Source organism: Pinus tabuliformis, chromosome J, assembly GCF_031772625.1.
Source record: "Pinus tabuliformis cultivar Carrire ecotype Pingquan chromosome J, CPIR1, whole genome shotgun sequence".
In the NCBI taxonomy this organism is placed as follows: Eukaryota; Viridiplantae; Streptophyta; class Pinopsida; order Pinales; family Pinaceae; genus Pinus; species Pinus tabuliformis.
Window position 1 is genome coordinate 633,542,173 of NC_142295.1, and position 23,337 is coordinate 633,565,509.

The window sequence follows — 23,337 nt, forward strand, 5'->3', positions numbered from 1 at the left end:
TTTATGTCCAAAAAATATATTCACCTAGTAATTTTTTTTTTTTTTTTTGAAAATCTGCTACACAAATATACACTAGTATTCTAACTTAATGATTTGCAATGAAATTTAAATAGAAAATCAGTCACAAACACAACAAAATTTTCACCCTCCAAATTCTTCATCACTTTTTATTACTTAGGAAAATTAAGGGCTCCCTTAACATGCAAAATGACCCTTAGAGAATACACACAAAATACAACACTATAGAACCTAGAATTTTTGCCCCTTAGAAATTTCGACTTCTTGAAAAATTTGGCCCCTTGAAACTCTGGCCCCTTGAAACTCGACTTCTCCAACCTGATAGGCCTCCTTTATCCTAGCCCTGTACAACCCCCTACGCATTGGAAGAAATTTTCCCTTCTCTTCTTTGAGAATTTCGCTCTCTCAATGAAATTGATGTGTCTCCTAGCTCTTCCTTAGGCTTCTTTTATAATTTCTCATTGAGCTGGATCCTTAACTCTAGATCTCCTAAGTGATGGATGGCTAAGATTAGATCCTAAGCTTCACTTGACATAAACAATAGAGATTAGATCGAACTCACTAAAGTAAATTGATTTACTTTTCATTAGAAAACCTTAGCCGAATAGCCAAAATTAATTAATAAATTAATCAATGTGCTTTTCCCAAGCTAGACCTAGGAAAGAGATCATACGCTTTTGGACATCTTATGCATGCTTGACACCTCGCTTTCATAGAAGCACTTGTTCGAGGTATCATCATCAACATTCCATACATGGTGGATTCCCATTCAAGGAATAATAGATATGCTCACATAGTCCTCTAGTCCTCTTTGTAGCTAGCTAGCCAAGATGTTCCAAAAATTGAAACTAGGTATCAGTAAACCTCCTCCCTTGTACTCCGTCTATGCCCCCCAACTCACTAAGGGATATTAGAGAAGAGATCTACAAAAACTACTTGAGGTTGACATGAATTATGACAAAATACTTATAACTCCTTAACTTCATCACTACTTCTACACCTACGTGCATTTCAAGGATGCTCTTAGCTATACCCTAGGATACACCAATTTTGTAGTTACTTTGTAGTTTCGGAGTCCCATGTAACACAACATGAGTTTGTTCCCATCAACTATGGACGGCGCCGAAACTTTGTCCTTAAAGGAAGCATTGCAATTTTAGATTGTATTTGGGAGGAACCTTTCAATTTTAGATTGTATTTGTAATAGATGCCTTATCTATTATGTAATTCATGGCCCTTGTCACTATTAACTGGAAAACTTTATCGGCTCCTTGTGTTGATATTTCTAGTAGCATACAAGACTAAATCAATTTTCAAATTGATAACTACTTCCAGCGATACAATTTGACTTCTTTTAGAACATTCCAATCATTAAGTAGTTATACATGAAAATTTCAACCATTAACATTAAGATCCATAGAGTAGTAAAGATCACCAAATACAATGAACAAGAGACACCATAATTTTGGTCAATGACTAGAGCATGTTGGAAATTTTGAGAAAGGGGGTGGGGTGGTTGAATCAATATTTCTTACAATTAACACATTTTAATATTTTTCAGAGCATTAGTTAATCTTCAGTTATTATTATTGTTCTTCTTCAGATAATCATAAATAATAATCCACAGTAGACAACAACATACAACACTGCAAAAAGTTAAAACAATGGACACAAATTTTGAGGTGGAAAACCCCCCTTCTGGTCAAAAACCACCAAATGCTTCTTAGTAATTGTCTTCTCCTCCTCTTTAAAAGAAAAGTAATTACATCAAGGTTTCAGCTACAACTGAGGGAAGCGTCCACCCCCTAATTTATAGGCTACAACCTATAGGATGCTACTAAACCCTAATACCCTGCTGCAATTGGAAGGACGCTCTTCGCCTTGTAATTCAGGTCACAACCTGACGAGTGCCCCAACACTCTGTTTACCAGTTGCTGTCAGAAAGGATGCTTCGTGACCTTGTAGTTTATCAGCCCCAACTAAAAGGACACCACAATGCCTTGTGCAGACTACGATCTGACCTAGCACCACCCTGCGACCTTGAAGTGTTCTCAGGCCACAACTTGAAGGTGACTCCAATCACTTGCCTTGCACCAACCTGCCACCCTGAAGAGCCAGCGGACCACGTTTCACAATTTTCAGACTGGATCCTCCCGTGCTCTGAATCAATATAGTAAAGCTATAAAGAAGATGTTGTATGTCTGTCAAATCCTGGTAGGCACTGACCAATGCACAATCAAATTGATCATTGCACAATGTTGCACATCTAACTTACTGTTCAACGCCACATCATTGTCACTACACACATAGATCTCTTGCACATCTGATCGCTACTCAACATCAAGAGCTGACAACATTGCGTACCACTGCATGTCACTGTATCAAAACTGCTCACGAATGAATAAGCATCAAGGCCCATATGTAAAAAATCATACTTCACGCTGCTTCACTGTACCAAACCGCTCACAATGCTGCAACTATCTGACACTGCTATCAAATGATGGCACACACCAAGGTGCCTCAGGTCATCCCTATGACTTGCAACTAATCCTCTCAAGCTTTGCCCTCAGAGAGCTACCAACATACGTGTAAAAACTGCTGCTCAGCTGATCAAATCCTACTATCCATCCTTACGTCAATATGCTATACAACAGGATGATAATGCCTTCAACACTTGCTGTCCTGCAATGTTACAATTGTGTTACTATACACAAACCCTAGGTCATACTATAAGACAAACCCTAGGTTATTATTGTCATATATTTATGTGTTTCAATCTATAGATCAATTCAGTCAATCATACCAAAGTTAAGGTGTCGACTCAATGTCAATGTCTTCAAGAATCAATAGTACTGCAACATTGTCATATAGTATTGTAGTCAAGTATAGTCAAAGACACTTGTCAACAAGATGTAAATTCCTTGTTTCAAACCATGTGTCATAGTTAAGTCTTATTCAAAGAATTAAGTCAAGGTTAAGGTGTCAATCTTAAGGTCATGTCTATTATGTCACAATAAAGTCAAAGTCAAACATCATAGAATGCTCACTAAGTCAAAAAGTATTGTTATGTTAAGGTATCAAGCAACTATCAAGGTCATGTAAGTCAAAGTCAAGATATTGTATCAATTGTAATTTGTTAATGTGTCACTTGCTATAGATAACATCGACTGTCATTCAATAAGTCAAAATCAAAGTGTCAATATACTTGTTATGTCTAAGTATCTTAAAGGTGAATGCCAGGGCAAAGTCAAATTGTCAATTGTTATGCAAATGTCATTACAGTAATCAAAGAATTAAGTCAAGGTTAAGGTGTCAATCTTAAGGTCATGTCCAGGGATTACTATTATGTCACAATAAAGTCAAAGTCAAACATCATAGAATGCTCACTAAGTCAAAAAGTATTGTTATGTTAAGGTATCAAGCAACTATCAAGGTCATGTAAGTCAAAGTCAAGATATTGTATCAATTGTAATTTGTTAATGTGTCACTTGCTATAGATAACATCGACCGTCATTCAATAAGTCAAAATCAAAGTGTCAATATACTTGTTATGTCTAAGTATCTTAAAGGTGAATGTCAGGGCAAAGTCAAATTGTCAATTGTTATGCTAAATGTCATTACAGTAAGACACATAATATTAAGTCATAGGTCTTTGTCATATCAATGGTCATCGTGTCAACACACTATCATAGATTAGACATAGAACAATTGTCAAATCAAAGTCATATCTAGGTAACACAGTTAAGTGAGGTCAAGGTCAAACATCACTTGTTGTCCATTAAATGTCAACATTGTCATTGTTAATGTCACAGTCAACAAGTTAAGTCAAGGCAAGCAACTGCTATCGAGGTCTTGCTGTAGATTGCCTTCTCACTATATAAGGGATTACAGTCTTATTACTGTCATCGAACTCTAAGATAGTGACAACTTGTTCACAATTACCTTGCTGCTGTCACTATCATATTGGTGTCAAGGTCAAGCAAATTGAGTCAAAGTCAAGCCTATGAAACTTGTTATGTTAAGGCATCAACTCAAGCAACTTTACGTTAGGTCTAAGAATCATATTTCCATCAAAGGTGTTGTTCCTTCAACATTATGACAGTCAAATCACTTGTTGGCATGATGTATATAAGTGTTGTAGTGAGGTTACGAACATTCAAGAGGTCTGAGATTTGTGTTCACAACGAAATCACCCAAAATAAAACATAAAAGGAACTGATTCACACTTCCACAGATCCAAGTGCCCTAATCCACAAATGAAGTTGTCTACTCAGCCTACGGCCAAGCCCTATCAGAGGTGCCAAAAATTCTGTGACAAAAGAACATCATAGGAGGGAAGATCCTAACCTTACCTCAGAACTTGCTAAGCTAGAAACACTTAAACGCAGTCCACTTTGCCTCAAAAGAGAGATTCTGATTGCTTTCCGCAGAAAAATTTCGTTGCCTCAGAAAGAAGGTCGAATAATTTTAGATCAAAGGTCATAAGTTGATGTGATTTGGTGAGGAATGTGAATGTCTTTTATAGTGTTAAGGGGAGGGCTTCTTAAGAGAGTCGTTGAGGAAACTTAGGAAGGTTAGGCACCTTTTAGGAATGTAAATATTATTAATTTGTTATAACTTTAGTTGGTTTGCATTATATATCAATTTGGACCTTAAGCAAAGCAAAGCCCATATGATGAAAAGTTGACCCTAATTAAGGAGTTTTGGATGCTCATTGATTGGATACTTTTCTAATCATGACCTCTCCTCAAAATATGACAAGGAACTCATATGCTTGATATTTGATGTCTACAACTAATAAGATTATGCCAAGAAATATTTTTAATTCTACTATAATTTGAAATCAATGTTTGACTTAGTGCATTTGGTCCTACCAAGGTTGTGAAGTCAATGATTGGTTTATTGTCTTTGGTTCTTGAAGTTATTCAACTTATACACAATGAGATTGTGGTAGGAATCATTGTCATATATTGACAACCGTGGGTGAATAAGGTGTCATGTCACTACCCCCTTGGGTTTTAGTCCACAAAACTGGGTCTTCAACTTCAAACCCAAATTTCTCTCAAACCAGCAGAAACCATGGGGCATACCACATATCAACAGAAACATCTTTTCGAGGAGAATCTAATGACCTAGATCTCCAACCCAAACTCAATGGTTTGACCATTTAAAAACCCTCGACAAAGTCAGGGTACATCCTCAATGTAGGGGACCCAAACCCTAGGACTTGGGTTTTCAACCATCCAACGGTGGATTTGCCAACTTGATGTAATCCGACAATTACTAGGACGCCTTCATCAACTATTTGATATCAATGACTAGTGTTTTAGTCAGAGTCAAACCTAGTCAACTCCATGGGTTGACATCAATGACAACGCCATCCAACAGGGCAAAACCCCATAGGGGAAAACCCAACAAGCTTTTCCTTATGAGATAATGTCCAATTCAATCCAATTTGTACATCAAAATAACATCTCTTTGACAAGACATTTAGACAAGTACTGACTAGCATGATGTCCTCCCACAAGTGCCAAGTCAACCCTTCAATATCCAATACATGGCTCCCTTCAATTCTTTGCTTTAGCCACTTTAAACAAGTGCCTCAGACAACTCACATATTATAGAGAATAAGTGCCTCAATCAATTTGCATATCACAGAGAATAAGTGCCTTAGACTTCTCATGTCACAGAGAATAAGTGTGTCAGACTTCACATGGTTCGATAGAAAATAAGTGTCTCAGACTTTGCATGGTTCCACAAAGAATTAGTGCCTTAGAAAATGCGAGATATCTGCCTCAGATCAGCGTGCTACTTTCTTAGATAAGAGTTTTGAATTGTGTCGTGGAGGAGAGTGAATAGGCTCTATTTATAGTGATTCATTCATGCGAATAGGTGTGTCTCTTGGGCAAGCTGACTTGTTCTTGGAGGGGCCAACTTGAGCACTTGTGGGGTAATAAACCAATAAATATAAATTCAATTTTTCTTTTCCTTTTCCTTTTCAAGGTCATGAAAAATGCATTTTACAATTTTCTTTTGTCAAATACATGATCATGCTTGAATCAATAAATTTCTCTTTTGAAAATATTGACGACGACTATAATTCTTCAACACTCCCTCTTAGCTAGGGAGGTATTTTTCATTCTCTCTCAAGATCAAATTCCCCGATCAATCCACTGGCCTCTTAGTAGATGACCTAAGGGAGAGATCAAATGTACAAGTCTCATCATGATCTAATATGATCATATATTAATTATTGATGTAGAGTTGATTAGGCATTAGTGAATTGAATGAAAACTGCAAGCATGGAAAACGAGGAAAACTATTGGAGCAGAACACTTTACGACCGCTGATAAACCATAAGAAAGATGCAAAACAGAAGTATAAACAACGGAAACACAGATATGCCAGACAACAATATTGATTACGGAGTTCGTCCCTGATGGACTACGTCTTCGGGTCTGCTTTCAAGATGGGCGACCGTTTTATTAGGAATGAGAAGAAGAAGTGGATTACACAGTGATTTAGTCAGACTGAACTTGCACATAGGTAATTCTGACCTTTGTCATTAGATAGCTCTCTGAACTAGCTTTCCAACGCCGCTTACGGTTTCCAAATTCGACTCTCGATGCTCCCAAAACTCAGAAAACAAAATCCGCCTCTAACCTCCAGAACCTTCACATGAAAACTGAAAACCCTCCTCTCCTGTCTTCAATGGACCATTTTGCCTTTTATAACCCTGTACATGCATAAAACCACCTCTGACTGTATTTGGGATGCATCAACTAACTTCTGGGGTCAAATTAGGGTTTGTTTGCAACGTTAGTGGACACCTTAGGTCATGGAATTAATAAGAAATCAATTAGACCATAAAAAACCCAAATAAGACTTTATAATAGCCCGAAAACCGCAAACGGTTTCTTGACCGGGCGGAGGTTGGACCGTTTCCATGTGAGCAGCCAACCGACCGCGGTTAAGTGACTTAACATGCCGGCGGTTCCAGTTGACAGCGCGGACTAGCGGTTCATGTGACCGCATTCTCCGACCGCTTATGGCTAACCTCCGAACTAACTCCGATTGCGCCCCGACGGTAAACGAACAACGTTCACATGTTCCCATTGTGGTGAATGTTTTCGCGTGGTCTAGTGGCAGTTAGGCCCTTGACAATTATTTCGACGGTTTTAACATGCGACTTCACATGACCTCTGACGTGGTTTGGCTGACTACGCGGTCAGAGGACTGTGATTTTAATTTATTTGCATTGTTTTAAACATAGAATAGGTTGAGGGTTAGGTATTAATGTTTGAATGTTTTTTAATACGTAGGTTTAGGATTAGGACTTTGACTAGGGTTTAGGCATAACTTTAGGCTTTAGAAATGGATTTGAATACATAATGTAATGTATTAGGATTTAGCATAGGAGTTACATGATTTTGATGTGTAGAATAGGATTTAGGGCTTAGATTTAGGATAAGAATGAATTAGGATTCTTAGGGTAACAAAGAATAATATGATAGCTTAGGAGTTAGGGTTTAGGTCTAGGCGTAGGTTTTGAGTTTCGTTTAACTTTCAAAGACCCATGTCGGCTTTGCACAACGACATCGGTGAAACTGAAACCTTTACCGGACGATCGACCCTTGTACCTCCTTATGGTATTCGTGCGACATTCGTCAACATTGCACGACGACGACCATCACATCTTTGAAATTGACACTGGTGACGACGACAAGACTATGTCGTCGACCAAGTACTTTAACTTGAACCCTTTTACACAATCAACTATATCAACCATAAATCCTGCAAAGTCGAACGACAAAACACATGTCGTCGACCAAACCCTGGCAGAACTGTCGATGACATAAGTCGACAGCCAGGTACAACATCACATCAACTGAACGCCATGAAACCATAACATTACTTGAACCTGATCATAACCAACAATATCGATTTGTGGAAACTGAACTGAAGCGACGACAACACTAAACGACACTTATGAACGCTGATAATGACACTTCGAACACTTGTGCATTTGGATCGATGGATCCTCCTGGATCACATCATAAGGAACGGTTCATAGCATCAAGTTTGTCCCACAAGCCAAAACCAATGGCATCAAGGTTAGAACCCAACTAACCATGGGATCAATCAACATCGTTCATGAGGCCAAACTCTCCAACCATATGAAATGGTTTCTCAGTCAATCTCAATGACCCAAGAGAGTAATCAAAGTCAATCTCTCTGACCATCTCACTGGTCTCTCAGTCAAAATCAATGACCCAAGAGAGAGAACACAACATCAATCTCCCCGACCAACCTACTGGTCTCTTAGTCAAACACAATGACTCAAGGGAGTAATCAAGATCAAACTCTCCGACCATACCAATGGTCTCTCGGTCAAACTCAATGACCTAAGAGAGTACATAGGGTCCATCTCCCTGACCATAAACAAGGGTCTCTTGGTCAAGCTCAATGACCTAAGGGAGGAATCCCTATCTCAATATCAAACTCCTTGACTATATAGTCTCTTGGTCCACGACCCAAGGGAGGAATCCTAATCTCAATGTCAAAAGGGTCAATCTCCCTGACCATATGGTCTCTCAGTCAAATGCAATGACCCAAGGGAGAGTACTCAAAATTAGTGTCCTCGACCAAGCCTATTGGTCTCTCGGTCAAACACAATGACCTAAGGGATCAATCCAAGCCTTAGAACCAACCTCCCCAACCATAAAGTTTTCTCGGTCAAACTTAATGACCCAAGAGAGTAAACAAAACAATCTTCCCAACCATAAACCATGGTTTCTTAGCCAAGCCCAAGGAAGATTCATGATGCTATAGAATGAATGCTTCCTCTCTCTAAGAGAGGGATTCTCAATCATTCCAAGCTTCTCTTAGAAGCAACCAAACTTCATCCAGGATAGTGGCTTTGTCAAAATACCAACAACCTGCTCATCAAAATGTATTCAAGCTTTACAACTCCTCTTTGGACAATATTCCAGATATAGTCACACTTGATCTCAATGTGCTTCGACCTGTCATGAAAAGAGAAACAAATTCTCAGAAAGATTTACACAACTATGAATATATCATGATCGATTCCAACACCTAAACACACCAGCAAACAACTTTCGAAGACAAACTGCTTCACAACAGTCTGAACAATCAACTATATATTCAACTTCAGCTCTGCTAAATGCAACAAAGGTTTGAACAATACTCATCCATGATATCCAGGCTTAAGACAACATTTAGAAGTGCTTCTTTTGTCTTTGGAAAATCCAGCCCAATTAGAATCTGCAAATCCATGCAATAGATAGTTCAATGTGCAAAAAAAGTCAGCAACAAAGTCTCGCAGCTTGTTCGAATTTGTTATCATGGAGGTGTCCATGGACTTGCAGTCCATCATGCCAAATTTATGAAGGAACTCAACAAAGATTTCAACAGGCTTATGCCACACTTTCAATCCCAGATAGTAATGCATTACTTCAAGGTTCTTCAATCAACTCCCTCTTACACTGGACAAAGAGGTCCTCAAACCTATTCAGAAATAGATCATCAAAATCACGGGCTCATCTCCAACAATGGATCAACATTGTTCTAGACAACCATTAATTCAAGAATACCATAGACAAGGTGTCTGATTTCATATTCTTCTGCCTCTTACTGAGGTAATCCTTCGCTTGGTACTTCTAGCCATCTTCATCTTGGAAGTCACAATTGACGTCTTTTCGGCATAGATCAAATCTGCTACCTCTGAGTTTATAGCTCAACACGAGTCTTCTTGTCATTGTCTTTGCTTAGTTCTTCCATTCTTTCCATCTGCTGCTACAGTTGTGGCAACATTCATCATGTACTTGCAATCCTCACTAGGAGGGCATGGAAGAACAATCACAACCAAGCAAGATATACAAAGACAAGAGACTAATAGAAACAACAACAATAGTAATAAACAAGAAAGATAAATATAAAATACTTATCTTTTAAGAACATGTTGGCTCCCTCTTGATCTTAGCCTTCTTGCATCCAACTTGCAAATCAACCTCGTCCACATCATCATCATGATGTCTTTCTTGCAGGAGCTAGGGTTTCTTCTTTTACGGAAACATCCAATCCTAAGGTTTTATCCAAAGACCCTAGAGATTTCTTGTTCAAACCCATTTGCATACTAGGGTTTACAAACCCTCAATCTAACATTTTTTCATCAATCATCTTTAGTCAAAATAACTTGACTTCTTCAAAAACATTGTAGCAGTAAATTTCATCATTCCAATATTCAAATACTTGAGTATTGCTTCAGCATTACTGAATTCGAGCCTTTCAACTTAAACACATAAGTTCTGCCAATTGCACGTCTCTCTTGAGAGATCTTTTAGTGCTTAAATTTGAAAGAGGACATGGCCTCTTCATGCAATTGTACATGAAATGTATCTTTCCAGTGCAAATAATACTTTGTGACAATTTCCAAGGAAAGTATTCCAAAAATTTGATACTTGTCACTTCAGATCTTCAAAGATTTGATTCTTGCATACAAGCTTTCTTCAAATCTTAACAAGCTCATCTTCTTGAGAATGTCTTTTGCCTTCAAAACTTGAAGGAGGACTTGACCCTTTTTAAATAATTTCATATGATGCTTCTGAACATGCTTTACAACATCATCATACAGGTCTCATATTTTACTTGTCTGACTACAACAATAATGTCATTTTACCTTGCCATATCAATTTCTCAAAGGATGGACTTTTTCATGTCTGTCCTCAAGGAGTCCTACATCAGATATGTCAAGACAGAGCTTCCAAAAGAATTATGACAATACATACCTCATATGTCAAACTTCAGATTTGCAACTTGGACTTCTGGCCTTTCGAAATATTCAGAGGGATATCAGGTCGGCTCCTGGCAAAGCATTTTGTCCTTCTTTTATGAATAGAACAGATACCCCTTTAAGCTTTCATCAAACTTCTGAATTGATTTAAGAATTCGACTCTTTTAGAAGACAAATTCTAAGATCAAGATATTCAGTTTAGGGAGACAATTAAGAGACTTGCGGCCTATTGGAAGACTTCTCCGACTCATCTTCTGATGAGGAGACTTGGTATGTCACAAAGACAAATCAAACATACAAATAAGCTCATCCTCCTTTGGCTACTAGCTCCACGGTGACAATGGATCTGCTTCTCAAAAGAATTCGGCTATATCATTTTTTCTTCTTCAAGGATTTCACTGAGGTATGATTCAAATTCTTCAGCTGAGGAAGAAAAATCACTTCTTAAACTCCTCATTAGGGTTCCTTTCACTTGAGCACAATAAGCCCACTTGTAACATATTGGTTAGGGTCTGCAAGATCAAAATGTGTTTCTGACTTGAAGACAGGCTCCTTTCATCCAGAATTCGTGCTAGATCACTAGACTTTTCATCGCCAGAGAACTCAGACCTTGTAATAGGAATATGCCTCAGAAGTCTCAGTCCTCATTTCAGAGATATACCACAGTACAATAATTTTTGCTCAACCTTTGTCATAAGACTGAGGTTTCTCAATTTAGTTCACCAAGTGTCTTGCTGAGGAATTTCGGCCTATCAGATATGAAACATATCAAGATTTGGATCATACGTTCTGTGGTTTGTTCAAAACCTATCTTCAATACCAATTTTCGATCCTTTTCATAAATGCAAGGAGGAGAGAATCTTCGATCTTGGAATAGGGCTTCGACCCTTTTCTTCACTGTAAGCCCAGAATATTTACACACCCTAGTGAAGGAATATTCAGGATCATCAAGTAATTTTTCTTCCTTTACGTCATCAACCTTGCTTATCAAAGCTGAATCACAACATGTCTCAAGATGACTTGTAGATTTTCAAACTTAGAGATCTGGCAGTGCAATCGGACTTTGCTTGCTTTGTTTATGACTGAACCAATTAATTCCTTTCCACTGAAGACTTTTTCGTTCTTGTAGTAGACCAAGTAACTTCGGTTTCTGAGAAGAGTTCTACCTTGGCAATGAATATTAGCATCTTCTAATAGGTCGGCCTTATTAGACATAACAAGGAGAGACCATTAAAGATAAGAGAGTCTCTAGATGCACAGTCTCGGTCACCTTCAAGATCATTCGGTCTTGGACAAAACACCTTCTATGTTTAGGACTTCCCAATGTGTGTTCTTTAATGATTCGGTCCTTTTGATAATCACAACAATCAAATCAAGCTGGCTATGGATATCTCGGTCCCATATACAGAGGTCGATCTGAGGTTTAACATTTCTGAGATTTTTGATTCTAGCCACAGAGGCTTGCGCATCTTTATGTCCTCAAAATTGCCTTTAAAAACAGTGGCCAAAACAAGAATTCTGGGTAGACTTTCTGGATACGGTTTGGAGCTCTTCGAATCTCCTAATGCTACTCAATCACTGTAGAGGTCTTGTGGCTCGGAGCTTTGACACTTGAGTCATAGATAATCTATGGAAGATCTCCTAAGATGATATTTGACCTTATAGTATTCCAGCCTTTTGCAATCTTCTTGATCTCTGAGGTTCTGAGATTTTAGGGCTTCAGAGTTTAACTGTGACAATAAACCTTCAGCCTGAACAGAGAGGGGGGGCGGTGGCGGCTAACTCGTCTTCATATGCAAAGAGTTTCTTGAACTAGGGCTGCTCTTTTCACCTTTGCTCTGATACCATGTTGATTTTTCTAGTAGCATAGAAGACTAGCAATTTTCAAACTGATAACTACTTCCAATGATACAATTTGACTTCTTTTAGAACATTCCAATCATTAAGCAGTTATACATGAAAATTTCAACGATTAACATTAAGATCCATAGAGCAGTAAAGATCACAGAAGATAATAAACAAGAGACACCAAATTTTGGTCAACGACCAGGGCAATACCCAGCAAGATTTCCTTGTGAGAGAATGTCCAATTCAGTCCAATTTGTACATCAAAATAGCATGTCTTTGACAAGACATATAGACAACTACTGACCAGCATGATGACCTCCCACAAGTGCCATTTTAACCCTCCAATATCCAATACAGGGTTCCCTTCAATTCTTTGCTTTAGCCACAGAAAACAAGTGTGTCACACAGCTCACATATTACACAGAATAAGTGCCTCAGTCAGTTTTCCTATCACAGAGAATAAGTGTCTCAGACTTCGCATGTCACAGAGAATTGGTGCCTCAGACTTCGCATGGTTCCACAGAGAATTGGTGCCTCAGACTTCGCATGGTTCCACAGAGAATTAGTGCCTCAGAAAATGCGAAATATCTGCCTCAGATCTGTGAGCTACTCCCTCAGATAAGAGATCCAAATTGTGTCTTGCATGAGAGCGAATAGTCTCTATTTTTAGTGATTCGTTAATCCGAATAGGTGGCTCTCTTGGGCAGGCCGACTTGAGCACTTGTGGGGTAATCAATCGATAAATATAAATTCATTTTTTTTTTTTACTTTTCAAGGTCATGAAAAATGCCTTCTACAATTTTCCTTTGACAAATACATGATTTTGCTTGAATCAATAAATTTCTCTTTTGAAAATATCAACTGCAGCTATAATTTTTCAACACATTGAACATTTTGGGGCAGTACGATGATCATAGGCGTATTTCTCTATTTGTGAGATGCTTCTACTGTGATATAAGAGTCTTAGAGGTAAACCCACATTGGTAATTCTAGGCTCATCACCTGTTACTTCCAACCCCTTGATGGCTTCAGTCACAAGATATCGTCTTGAGCAAACTTAAAACTTACAAGGCCTGTTTGGTAGCATAGACTCCAGGACACAACTACTGGACATCTGGAATCTTATTACCACTTAATCTTGACCTTGGATATTAGGAGTGTTGACCATTGACAGCATTGTTGGTTTATGGTCTCTTCCTTTGCTTTCACGTCCATGCCTATTTTATTCATTTGGGCTTTGTAGAGTGCGATTGTATATCTTTTGGCACTCACTATGTATTGTTTTGTTTCTAATGCAGTTCTCACTGAGATTCTTTACAACTTCCAATGTTTTTCATCTTTATACTTTTTTGTCCCATCGTCCAACTATGGTGATTAGTGGATATGAAAAGTTGTAGTAAAATTAAAAATTCTTGAACATATTGGGGAAGGTCTATTCTTCTTTGTTGAATATAATCGATTTGTTATTGATTGCTTGCATTTCCTCTTGGAGGACGGAATTGCATTAGTGATTATCCCCTTTTTGGTCAGATGTATATGTTATTCAGCACAACATCTCTACTTTTTGCAATTATGGATGTTTGTATCTCATTAGCACATATACAGATGCATGTTTTTTGTGGATTCAATATTCATATAGATTCCTGATCTTTTATTTTCACGCTAAATATTCCCACTCTTTGTTTACATTTTTGATTAAGGGTTTCTTAAATGCAGTCAAACTGGGCCCATAATTGTTGTAACTTGTAGGGTATGAAGCTTTTTTAATTTTTGGATCATGATTTAGTTAGTTAGCTGAGGCTTTCGGAAGCGAAATAATCTAAAATCTGCGGAGATTGCATTCCCCACCCAACTATGTTGATCCTGAACCTAAATGAATTTTGTGTGCTATTTGCTTCAGGAAACTGAACAATTGCGGCAGGCTTTGGAAAGTGAAATTGCGAATACTGAGGTAATAAGCAGAGTTAACAATTGTGCGCACTGTATTTTGTTTTCAAGATGAATTTATTTAGTCAATGGAATAGTTTTTCCCAATGTTATATTTATCGTTATCGGCAATTTATCGCTGGGTGTCGCTGGGGGTCCGAAATAGAAATTATAGTCAATATTGGAAATTATCTGGAAACATAAAAAAAATACAAAAATAATCATTTTTTTTTTCAAATTTTAAACTTCTAAAACAAATCAACATCATACAAACACATTGCTACATAAATATGAAAATAAAATCAATATATAAGATGTCAAGTGATACATCAGAATATTGATATTGAAATATGATATTTGTCTTGAGTCATGAGATCTATTATAATGATACAAAATCATATCAAAACAAAAATAAATATATCTCATGAGATGAATCATGGCAATGAAAACAAATGATTTCTTCTTATTTTCTTGATGGAGAATGGTCACGGCATCCTCAACAATGTTATTGGAACTAAAACAAGGTTGGTCAACTAAAAAATACATAAAATATTCAAATTTTATGAAGAACATATGATTCATGTGCATCCATATGAATGCAAAATATCATACACAAATATGCAAAATTTCTCATGTATATAGCAAGAGTGCATATAACCAAAATATCACTGGTTGCAATCATTCTCTGAATCAAAATAGATCAATAGAGAGGCTCTAAATGGCCTCCAATATCTAAAGAAAATCATGTCACAACAAATAATCAAATAACATCAAAGTCATGGCCTATTGGGGTCCTCATCAAGATCACCCTCTAGGCATTAGAATAAGATAGAAAAAGCTTAACATCCTAATCAATGATTTTGCTTGAGTGAGGTGTACATTTTTACTAGGATCATGAAGGAGGATCTCTATAGTCAATGCCATCAACATCGAGGTACATAGAGGGCTTGGTGATCTTGATTAAATGTTAGTTCCATACTCTCATACATCAGAGAATCTAGTAGAAATGTTGCAATCCCACCAATCATGAAATCCTAAAAACTATCAAGTCTGTTGGATTTTGAGTGGGATCTAAAATTCTACTTTCTCTATATGAAATCCTACGAGGTCGGAACCACTCTCAAACATCCTGAGTCAATTAATGGTGATGTTAAAAATTTAAGTAAAAGTGACATTTTCCTCCTTTTACTTTAAGAATTTAATACTACTATTAACCACTAGGGTCTGTGTTATTGAGATGAGTCCCTTCTTTGCTTGATGGAAATAGTCAGAGTATCCTCACAACTCATTCCCTTAACTCACTTATAAAAAATTAGGATTAAAAGATAAAAAAAAGGTTTGGTAATAAGTTCAAATTGACAGAGACAGGGTGATAATTTTGAAATTATCTCGATAATTACCTAAATTATCCTGATAAATTGAAACTATCATGATAATTTCAAAGGGAAAATTATCATGATAATTATTGCTGATATTATTGCTGAGGTTGGTTTTGGTGATATTAATGTGATAATTCCGATAATATCGTGATATGTGCAACTATGCTTTTTCCCAAAGAAAACATCTTGGGGAAAGGCAAGGGGTGCTTCCCATGGATGACATCCCTAGGAAACCTGTTGTTGTAGACCAGTGTGCCTCACCTTGGGGAATTAGAACCAGGCACCTCTTGGCACAGAATTAGCCAAATTCCCAATCACATTGGTGACAATTGGTTGAAACTTGAGCTATTCCCTTGGGAGTTGAGGAGAAGCCTCCCTCACCTACTTTTATATAAGAAAGGAGATTCTCTTGTTCACAAGTTGTTACCTATATCACGATCTTGATGTGATTATCCTTATTTACAAATGGTCAATGTTCTTCAAAGGTTCGAGATGTTGTGACAACATCTTGTGATGAATCAGAGACAAATTTCTTTCAAGAGACAATGATTGATTTTGTAACTATAGCGGGTATAATTTGCACATGACAAGTTTGATGAAGTTGCAAAGGGTATCGATAGGTGTCCTTATGCTCATGTGGTGCAAAAGATGAAAATTCTAGGGTTTGTAAGATAAAACCTTAGAGATAGACTTGGATTACTGAAATCAAGTAGAGTTGGTGTAATGCATACTTGACAACATATGGAATGACTTGGTGTTGATACTAGCTTGTTGAAGAACCTTTGGTGTGGCTAGATAACTCAATGAATGGCTTGCTAAGCCTAATCTATAGAATGAAGAAACCCTAGCCCTTATAGATCATGCAAGGAAGGAAAACAACATTAGCAATTGATGTTGAGGACGAGGAGATTGTAGATGGACTTCATTGATTTTTGAAAGGAGGAAAGGATCAAGAGGGAATTGACGATTCCCTACAATCCTCAACAATTTCGTTCTAAATAAAAAATAAGTACTTCATATCTTTTTCCCTTGACTATTGTTATTTTTCCTTTGTCAACCTCTTGTCTTTGTATTTTTTTCTTGGTTATAATTGTTTCTTCCATGGCCTCTGTAATGAGGTGTGCAGGTACATCGTGAAGGTTTCTTAAAGTAATGCTTCTAGCAACATCGGGAGAAACGAAGTGAAGTTTGTGACAAGAAGGTTCTCCCAATAAGGTGGAGAAACTACAATAGAAGGACTTGCTTACAGCGTCAACAAAAGGACTTGCTTACAACTTTAGCAGAAGGACTTGTGTGCATGATAGAGGGAGCAACAGTGGCAGGAGGATTTGCTTCTGTGACAGAGGGAGTAGCCAAGACTACCACAAGAAAACCTACTTCTTTGTCAGAGGGAGTTTTTCCTCAAAGACTGAATTGAAGGATTTTGACAGATACACTATTTCTTGGGATTGGATATTCGGATTTGGTGAGTCCCATCATGTACATGCAGTTGATTAGATTCGTGAAGGCTAGATATTCACTTTGTAGTGAATAACCTGAATTAGTTTATGGTTGAGCCAATGCACATACAATGGATAAAAACAAAGCTTGTGGTACCTATGTTGTATAATTGGATGTCGATATGTGTCATGGGGTGAAGTGAGTCTTTGAGGAATATCACAAGTCATGAAGCAACTAGGCTTCAAAATCCAGAAGGACTTGGCTAGGTCGACTAGAGGTGAATGGCCTAGGCAAATTATAGGATTGGACAAATCTTCTCCTTAGAAGCTAGAAGGACTTGGCTATGTCGATCAAAGGAGATGGATGTAATTAACCTTTGAAGCCAAAAGGACTTGGTTAGGTCATAAAGGACTTTGACCAGAAAGGTGAATGTTCTGAAGGCAAATTCTCTCCTAAAAATCTATAAGAACTTGGATGCTAGAAGGACTCGGCTAGGTCATGACCAAAGGAGATTGATACATTTGCCTACGAAGCCATAAAGGACTTTGGTCAACCTTGGATATATGAGGAGTTACATAGCCACTCCAAGATGAAGTTATCTATAGACATGCATCAATATGACAAGCTCATGAACTTTTCTCAAGGAAGAAGAAATTTTGAAAAGCAAAATCTGTTGTAGAGAATACCTCCCTTGCTAAGCAGAACTGTTGATTTTTGTGTAGCATTGGGAGGTATTTCTGCATGCCAAAAAGGCCTCCCAAGTCGGCTAAGGAAAATTATGAAATGAAAATGAAAATTATTATTTTTGGGCTTCATGTAGGCCCCAACTGTCAAGTCGGCCCCACAAATGAATGGGCGTGATCCTTGGTCAAAGTCCACCCCATTTGACTAATATAAATACACATGAGACTCATCCCATTGACCAATTTGGACATCGACATTCTCTCTTTTATTCTGGTCCATGTCCGAGAATAAGAGAAGGAAATCTGAAGTTTGACTGAGTATAGAAGCTGCAATTGGACCAAGGTTGGCCTGCCTCATTTCACCGAGTCTAATCTTCTTCCTTTGATTGAGATTCTAGCTACCTTTGATTGAGAATTTGACGATAGCAAGAAGGCCAAAATTGACTGCAGTAAGAGACTGCTTGATGACAGGTTGACTCTATGAAGTCAACCGCAAACCCTTTTACTGCAGGGGTCAACCACATGTGCGAAATATGATTGCAAAAGATAGGTTGACCAAGATGAAAAGTTAACCAAAATTGACCATTTTGAAGGCTTGACAAACATTTGACTAAGTTGGGGATTTTGACCAGGTTTTGCTGGTGAATAAACTTGGATTTTGGCACAAATTTCTAGAATATTCTTGGAATTGTAAATATTAGAACAATTTCTCCTTAGAAGAAAAGTTGTTGGGTTTTTTTTCCAAGGTTGGTTTTTTCCAGTGTAAGTTTGTTGTCTCTATTATGCATTGTTGTCTCTTTATGATCCTACTGTTTTTCATTGCATTACCGTTGAGATTTTCTGTGTATAATTGCTTAATGATATTGGAAATAATTATCAGATCAGAAGATCAGTTTCTTCTATGCATTATTGTAGAAAATTCAACAAAGCGTTCAAGTCATTTTTCAAATGCAAATAACTCACTGATGGCTAATCACTAGTGAGCCAGTCAACTCTAGTCCATAAGTAGAATTGTTAAAAATAGAAACTCTCTAAAAATGGGAAGCAATAAACACTGATGGTTAATGTAGAACAGGGTTGGAGTAAAAGAAAAACTAGGTTGTGTGTATGAAGAGTATGAAATGTGAAATTCATTTAGTGCATACATCCTTTTTAGGTATAGTTTGTTGCATGCATCTATCTGCGTATATGCATGCATATATTTAATGTTTCTATCTAAGTCACTTGACACGCCGACACAAGAGATGCAGGACACACAAATTTGAGTGTCCGACACGGGGCACGTAGACCCTCCCCAGAACAGGACACGTTATATATTATTTTAATAATATATATATATATATATATATATATATATATATATATGTATATGTATGTATGTATGTATGTATTAAAAACTAAGACTAAATAGATATTTCTTACACATATTCTCATTCATGATACAAGTTCAGACATAGATCTAGATTCTACATTGTAAATTTAAAATTTGTAAGTTGTACAATGTAACATTATGCGTACAAATACAATTGTGATAGATTCATCAATGATCCAATGGGGGAAAGACAAGAAACTGCAGTTTTCTCATTAAGTTATCGAAATCAAAATGTGTTACCTAGGTAGTAGCAATGCCAATGGCAAATAGAAATAATAGGTAGCTCATCAATCATCATCTTCAAAATCAACATCACTATCATGGTCACCACTGCTGCATCCTCCTCCTTTATATCCAATGTAATCTCTACATCTTCTGGTGTGGAGGATGACCCCTCAACAATATCACCATCATCAAGAGTGACAGGCTCTAGCACTGGGTCATTAAGATCCAAGTTGTCTAATGCTAACCCAACATTGTCATCCAAACCCATATCATCAGGAAATACGTCCCACATCTTTGTCTTTCCCTTCAACCACTCATCCCTCTGCCTGTAAATAAGACACCTCAAGCCTAGACTGCTCAAGCCTGCTCTTCTTAATACTATACAAATTCCCATATGTGCTCCAATTCCTCTCGCAACAAGAGGATGAAATCACCTGAGAGAGGAGCCTCATGGCTAGCTGGTGTAGAGGAGGGCTTGTTACCCCATGAGTTGCCCACCAAGAATAGGGCTTCTTAGCCCCCCTGTCTCTAATCACATCATAGCCTGCAAATCACCCAGTGCCAGTGGAAAACTCTGCAAATGCATCTTACACCTGATTAAGGGATGCTTTATCCTGAAATATCTGCCTCAATGCATCCTTCCTTCCCTGTGAAATTTCACCATCCATGTGAGGAGGGAATTTGTGGGAAGGTCCACCATTTAGCCACTCATGGCTTTAGTATTTTGGGTTTAGTGAGTGAGCCAAACAATGCAAAGGTGTGCAATTCTTGTCCCATCTAATGACAAGAATATCCTGTATGGTTGTGAAGAAGGCCTCTGATGATGTCTCATACTCATGGCACTCACTCTGTAAAATAATGGTCCTCATAGACTCAATCATGCAATCCCATCCCTCAAAAACCTCTCCTAGGATGGGTTGGTTTGTATCTGGAAACCATAGCAAAGCAATGGTAGGGTCCATGATCTTAATAGGGAGATCTACCCTCTCCCACCAAGCATCATATAATACTGTGTCCTTTACTCTTTTTGAGGCTGCTTGATTTGTCTTTCTCCAAAAACACCAAAAATCTGAAATAACCATGACCCCAAGAGCGGTCTTGACCTCCCTCAACCTCTTCAACATGATGAATGAAGAGGCAAACTGTGTATCTGCAATCGTCAACAATGATAGATGGGTGTACTCCTTGTAGACTGTGAGGGCATTTGTATGATTTTCTACGAAGTTGTGGATATGTCGTGCATCCTCAATAATACTTCCAATCCAAGGCACATCAAAAGCAATAGTTTTAAGTGTTAAATTCAAGGAATGGACGATGCAAGGTTTCCAAAATACTTGTGGATATTTAGCTTCCACAATCATGCCAACAACCTTGCAAACATGTGAATTGTCTGTAATGATTTGCACACAAGAATCAACACCCACATCTTCAATAACTTTAATTAACAACTCACCAATATATTGTGCATCCTTGTATTGTCCAAGTGCATCCACTGATTTCAAGAAAACTGGGCCATTCAAGGAAGACACCATGAAGTTGATGAGTGGGTGGTGTGCTCGATTTGTCCATCCCTCAGAAACAATACTAACCCTAGATGTTGGCCATGTTGATTTAATTGGCTCGACTATTTTTTCCATCTCTTTAGTTTCCTTAGTCAACAATGCTTTTCTAAGCTTCTCTGATCCAAGAGGCACATACCCTGATGGAGCCCCTTGAGTTAGAGCTCGACACATCTCAAGAAATAAAGGCGAGCGTGCAATATTAAAGGATATGAAATTCAGATAGAAAAGGAATGCAATGGTGATATTAAGCTCTTCTCGTCTCTCTTTCTAAAAAATCTTGTCCATTGGACCAAGTGCCACTGCGTTTCTTTTTGTTGCTTGACCCACACTCCCACCAAAACTCTCAAATGGAAATTTGCTGTTGCTTTTCGTCAAGAATGGAAGGGGATCATCATTCTTGTTTTTTTTAGATGATGTAGCCACCTATGCCACACCAACATTGGCCTCTTTTTCCATTTCTTTCCTCTTAGCTAAAGACACTTTTGCACATGCTCCAATTCCACAACCTGGCAAGGCCAACAAATGAGCTTTCACACAATAATAAGTGCTCTTGAAATGATTGTTGCAATAGTTGCATTTACAAGCAAAATTGCCTCCTCCCTTCAACTTATTGCTTGACCCTTGATCTCTTGTGACATACTTCCACAAGGGATATTTTCTTTCTGAGCCTAAGGTCTTTCTAAATTTATTTTGCCCTCAACATTTGTGGCTACAAAAAGCTACTGTTGCAGCCCCACTTCTAACAGAGGGAACACTTGCAGACCCTGATGAAATTGGACTAGCAGGGGCATCACCAATGGGGACACTCTTCCCCTTCCTTTGCCCCTTTCCTTGTTGCCCTTGATTGAGCCATGAATGCTGTAAAAAAAATAGAAAAAATGCACAAACTTGTAAAAAATTGGACATGCAAACTGCCGTAGAAAAAATGAAAAAAAAAATAGAAGCAAAAGGCACGCACTTGTTGCTTGAATTGCCTCCAAAATGCTCCCAAACCCTTTGCTAGTCGCTCCCACACACCTACAACAAGAGAGACACTCAATAATGAGTGAGAAATGGGCCCAAATTGGGCTTTAAAGGCCGCGTGACACACTTTTCATAGGGACATGTGTCTTGAAATCGACACTAGCTGACCCATCAAATCGGACCTGCGTGCCCATCGAATCCCACATGCCAGGGCACGCTGGACTCGTGAATTGGACACGCTTCCTAGAGAATCATGTCCGATTGTCGGTATTCAGGACACGACTGGGGGGGGGGGCAGGACAAATCCAAATTCTTAGGTTATGTAGGAGCACATAGACAAAGACACACACGTCTGTAAATGCATGTTTGTATGCACTTGTATATTTGTGTTGTGTGCATGCACACATTTATATGTATATATCTATATGTATATACAAATACATTCATAAATACATTATATATATAGTGTACACACAAGACGCCATATCAAAAATAATATTGTCCATATGCTGAAATCTACTTGCTCGCATGTGTGCTTTGCAAAGCAATCATGGTACATATTATCTATTTAGTGAAGAAGTCAACTTCAAAAGGATATATCACCATAGAAGATATCAATTACTATGTTTCCTAGGGATTTCCTTATACTTTTCTTATAACTAATATGCTAAGATGCACATATTCACACATTGATAAAAAAATCTAAATTGCCTCAAAATGATTAGGACATCAGCATCCATGTAAGATACTTTGATGGTTATGTCTTGTTCTAAACAAATCCATGCAGCAAGTTTTCAAAAACATCATGGGCATAGTATCCTTAAGTAGCTACTCACTTTGCTTATAGGTATTTCAACATTCACTAATAAATTTAACTATAAAGACCATAAACATTATAACATTATTCATTGCTTTAGTTTCATATTTTAGCAAAAGTTTCTACTTTTCTAATCGAAAGTAACTAATTATGTTGTAAACATATATTGGTTTGTATCTATAACATATCCATGCACAAGGTATAGGACAAAACTATTCAACTATTCTTTAATGAGATGTACTTTGGATTGTTATATTGAGTTGTTTTCCCAAGTTTGTGTTATATATT

At 37.8% G+C, this 23,337-nt stretch overlaps 1 protein-coding gene across 1 annotated transcript in view; it reads left to right on the forward strand.

The window, feature by feature from the left end:
- Positions 1–23,337, forward strand: part of LOC149228537 (serine/threonine-protein kinase STY46-like) — a 452,429-nt gene that overhangs the window by 134,655 nt on the left and 294,437 nt on the right. Inside the window, exon 7 of the mRNA XM_089380800.1 lies at positions 14,583–14,633. Coding sequence (XP_089236926.1) covers positions 14,583–14,633 — 51 coding nt within the window. The remainder of the gene's footprint in view (positions 1–14,582; positions 14,634–23,337) is intronic.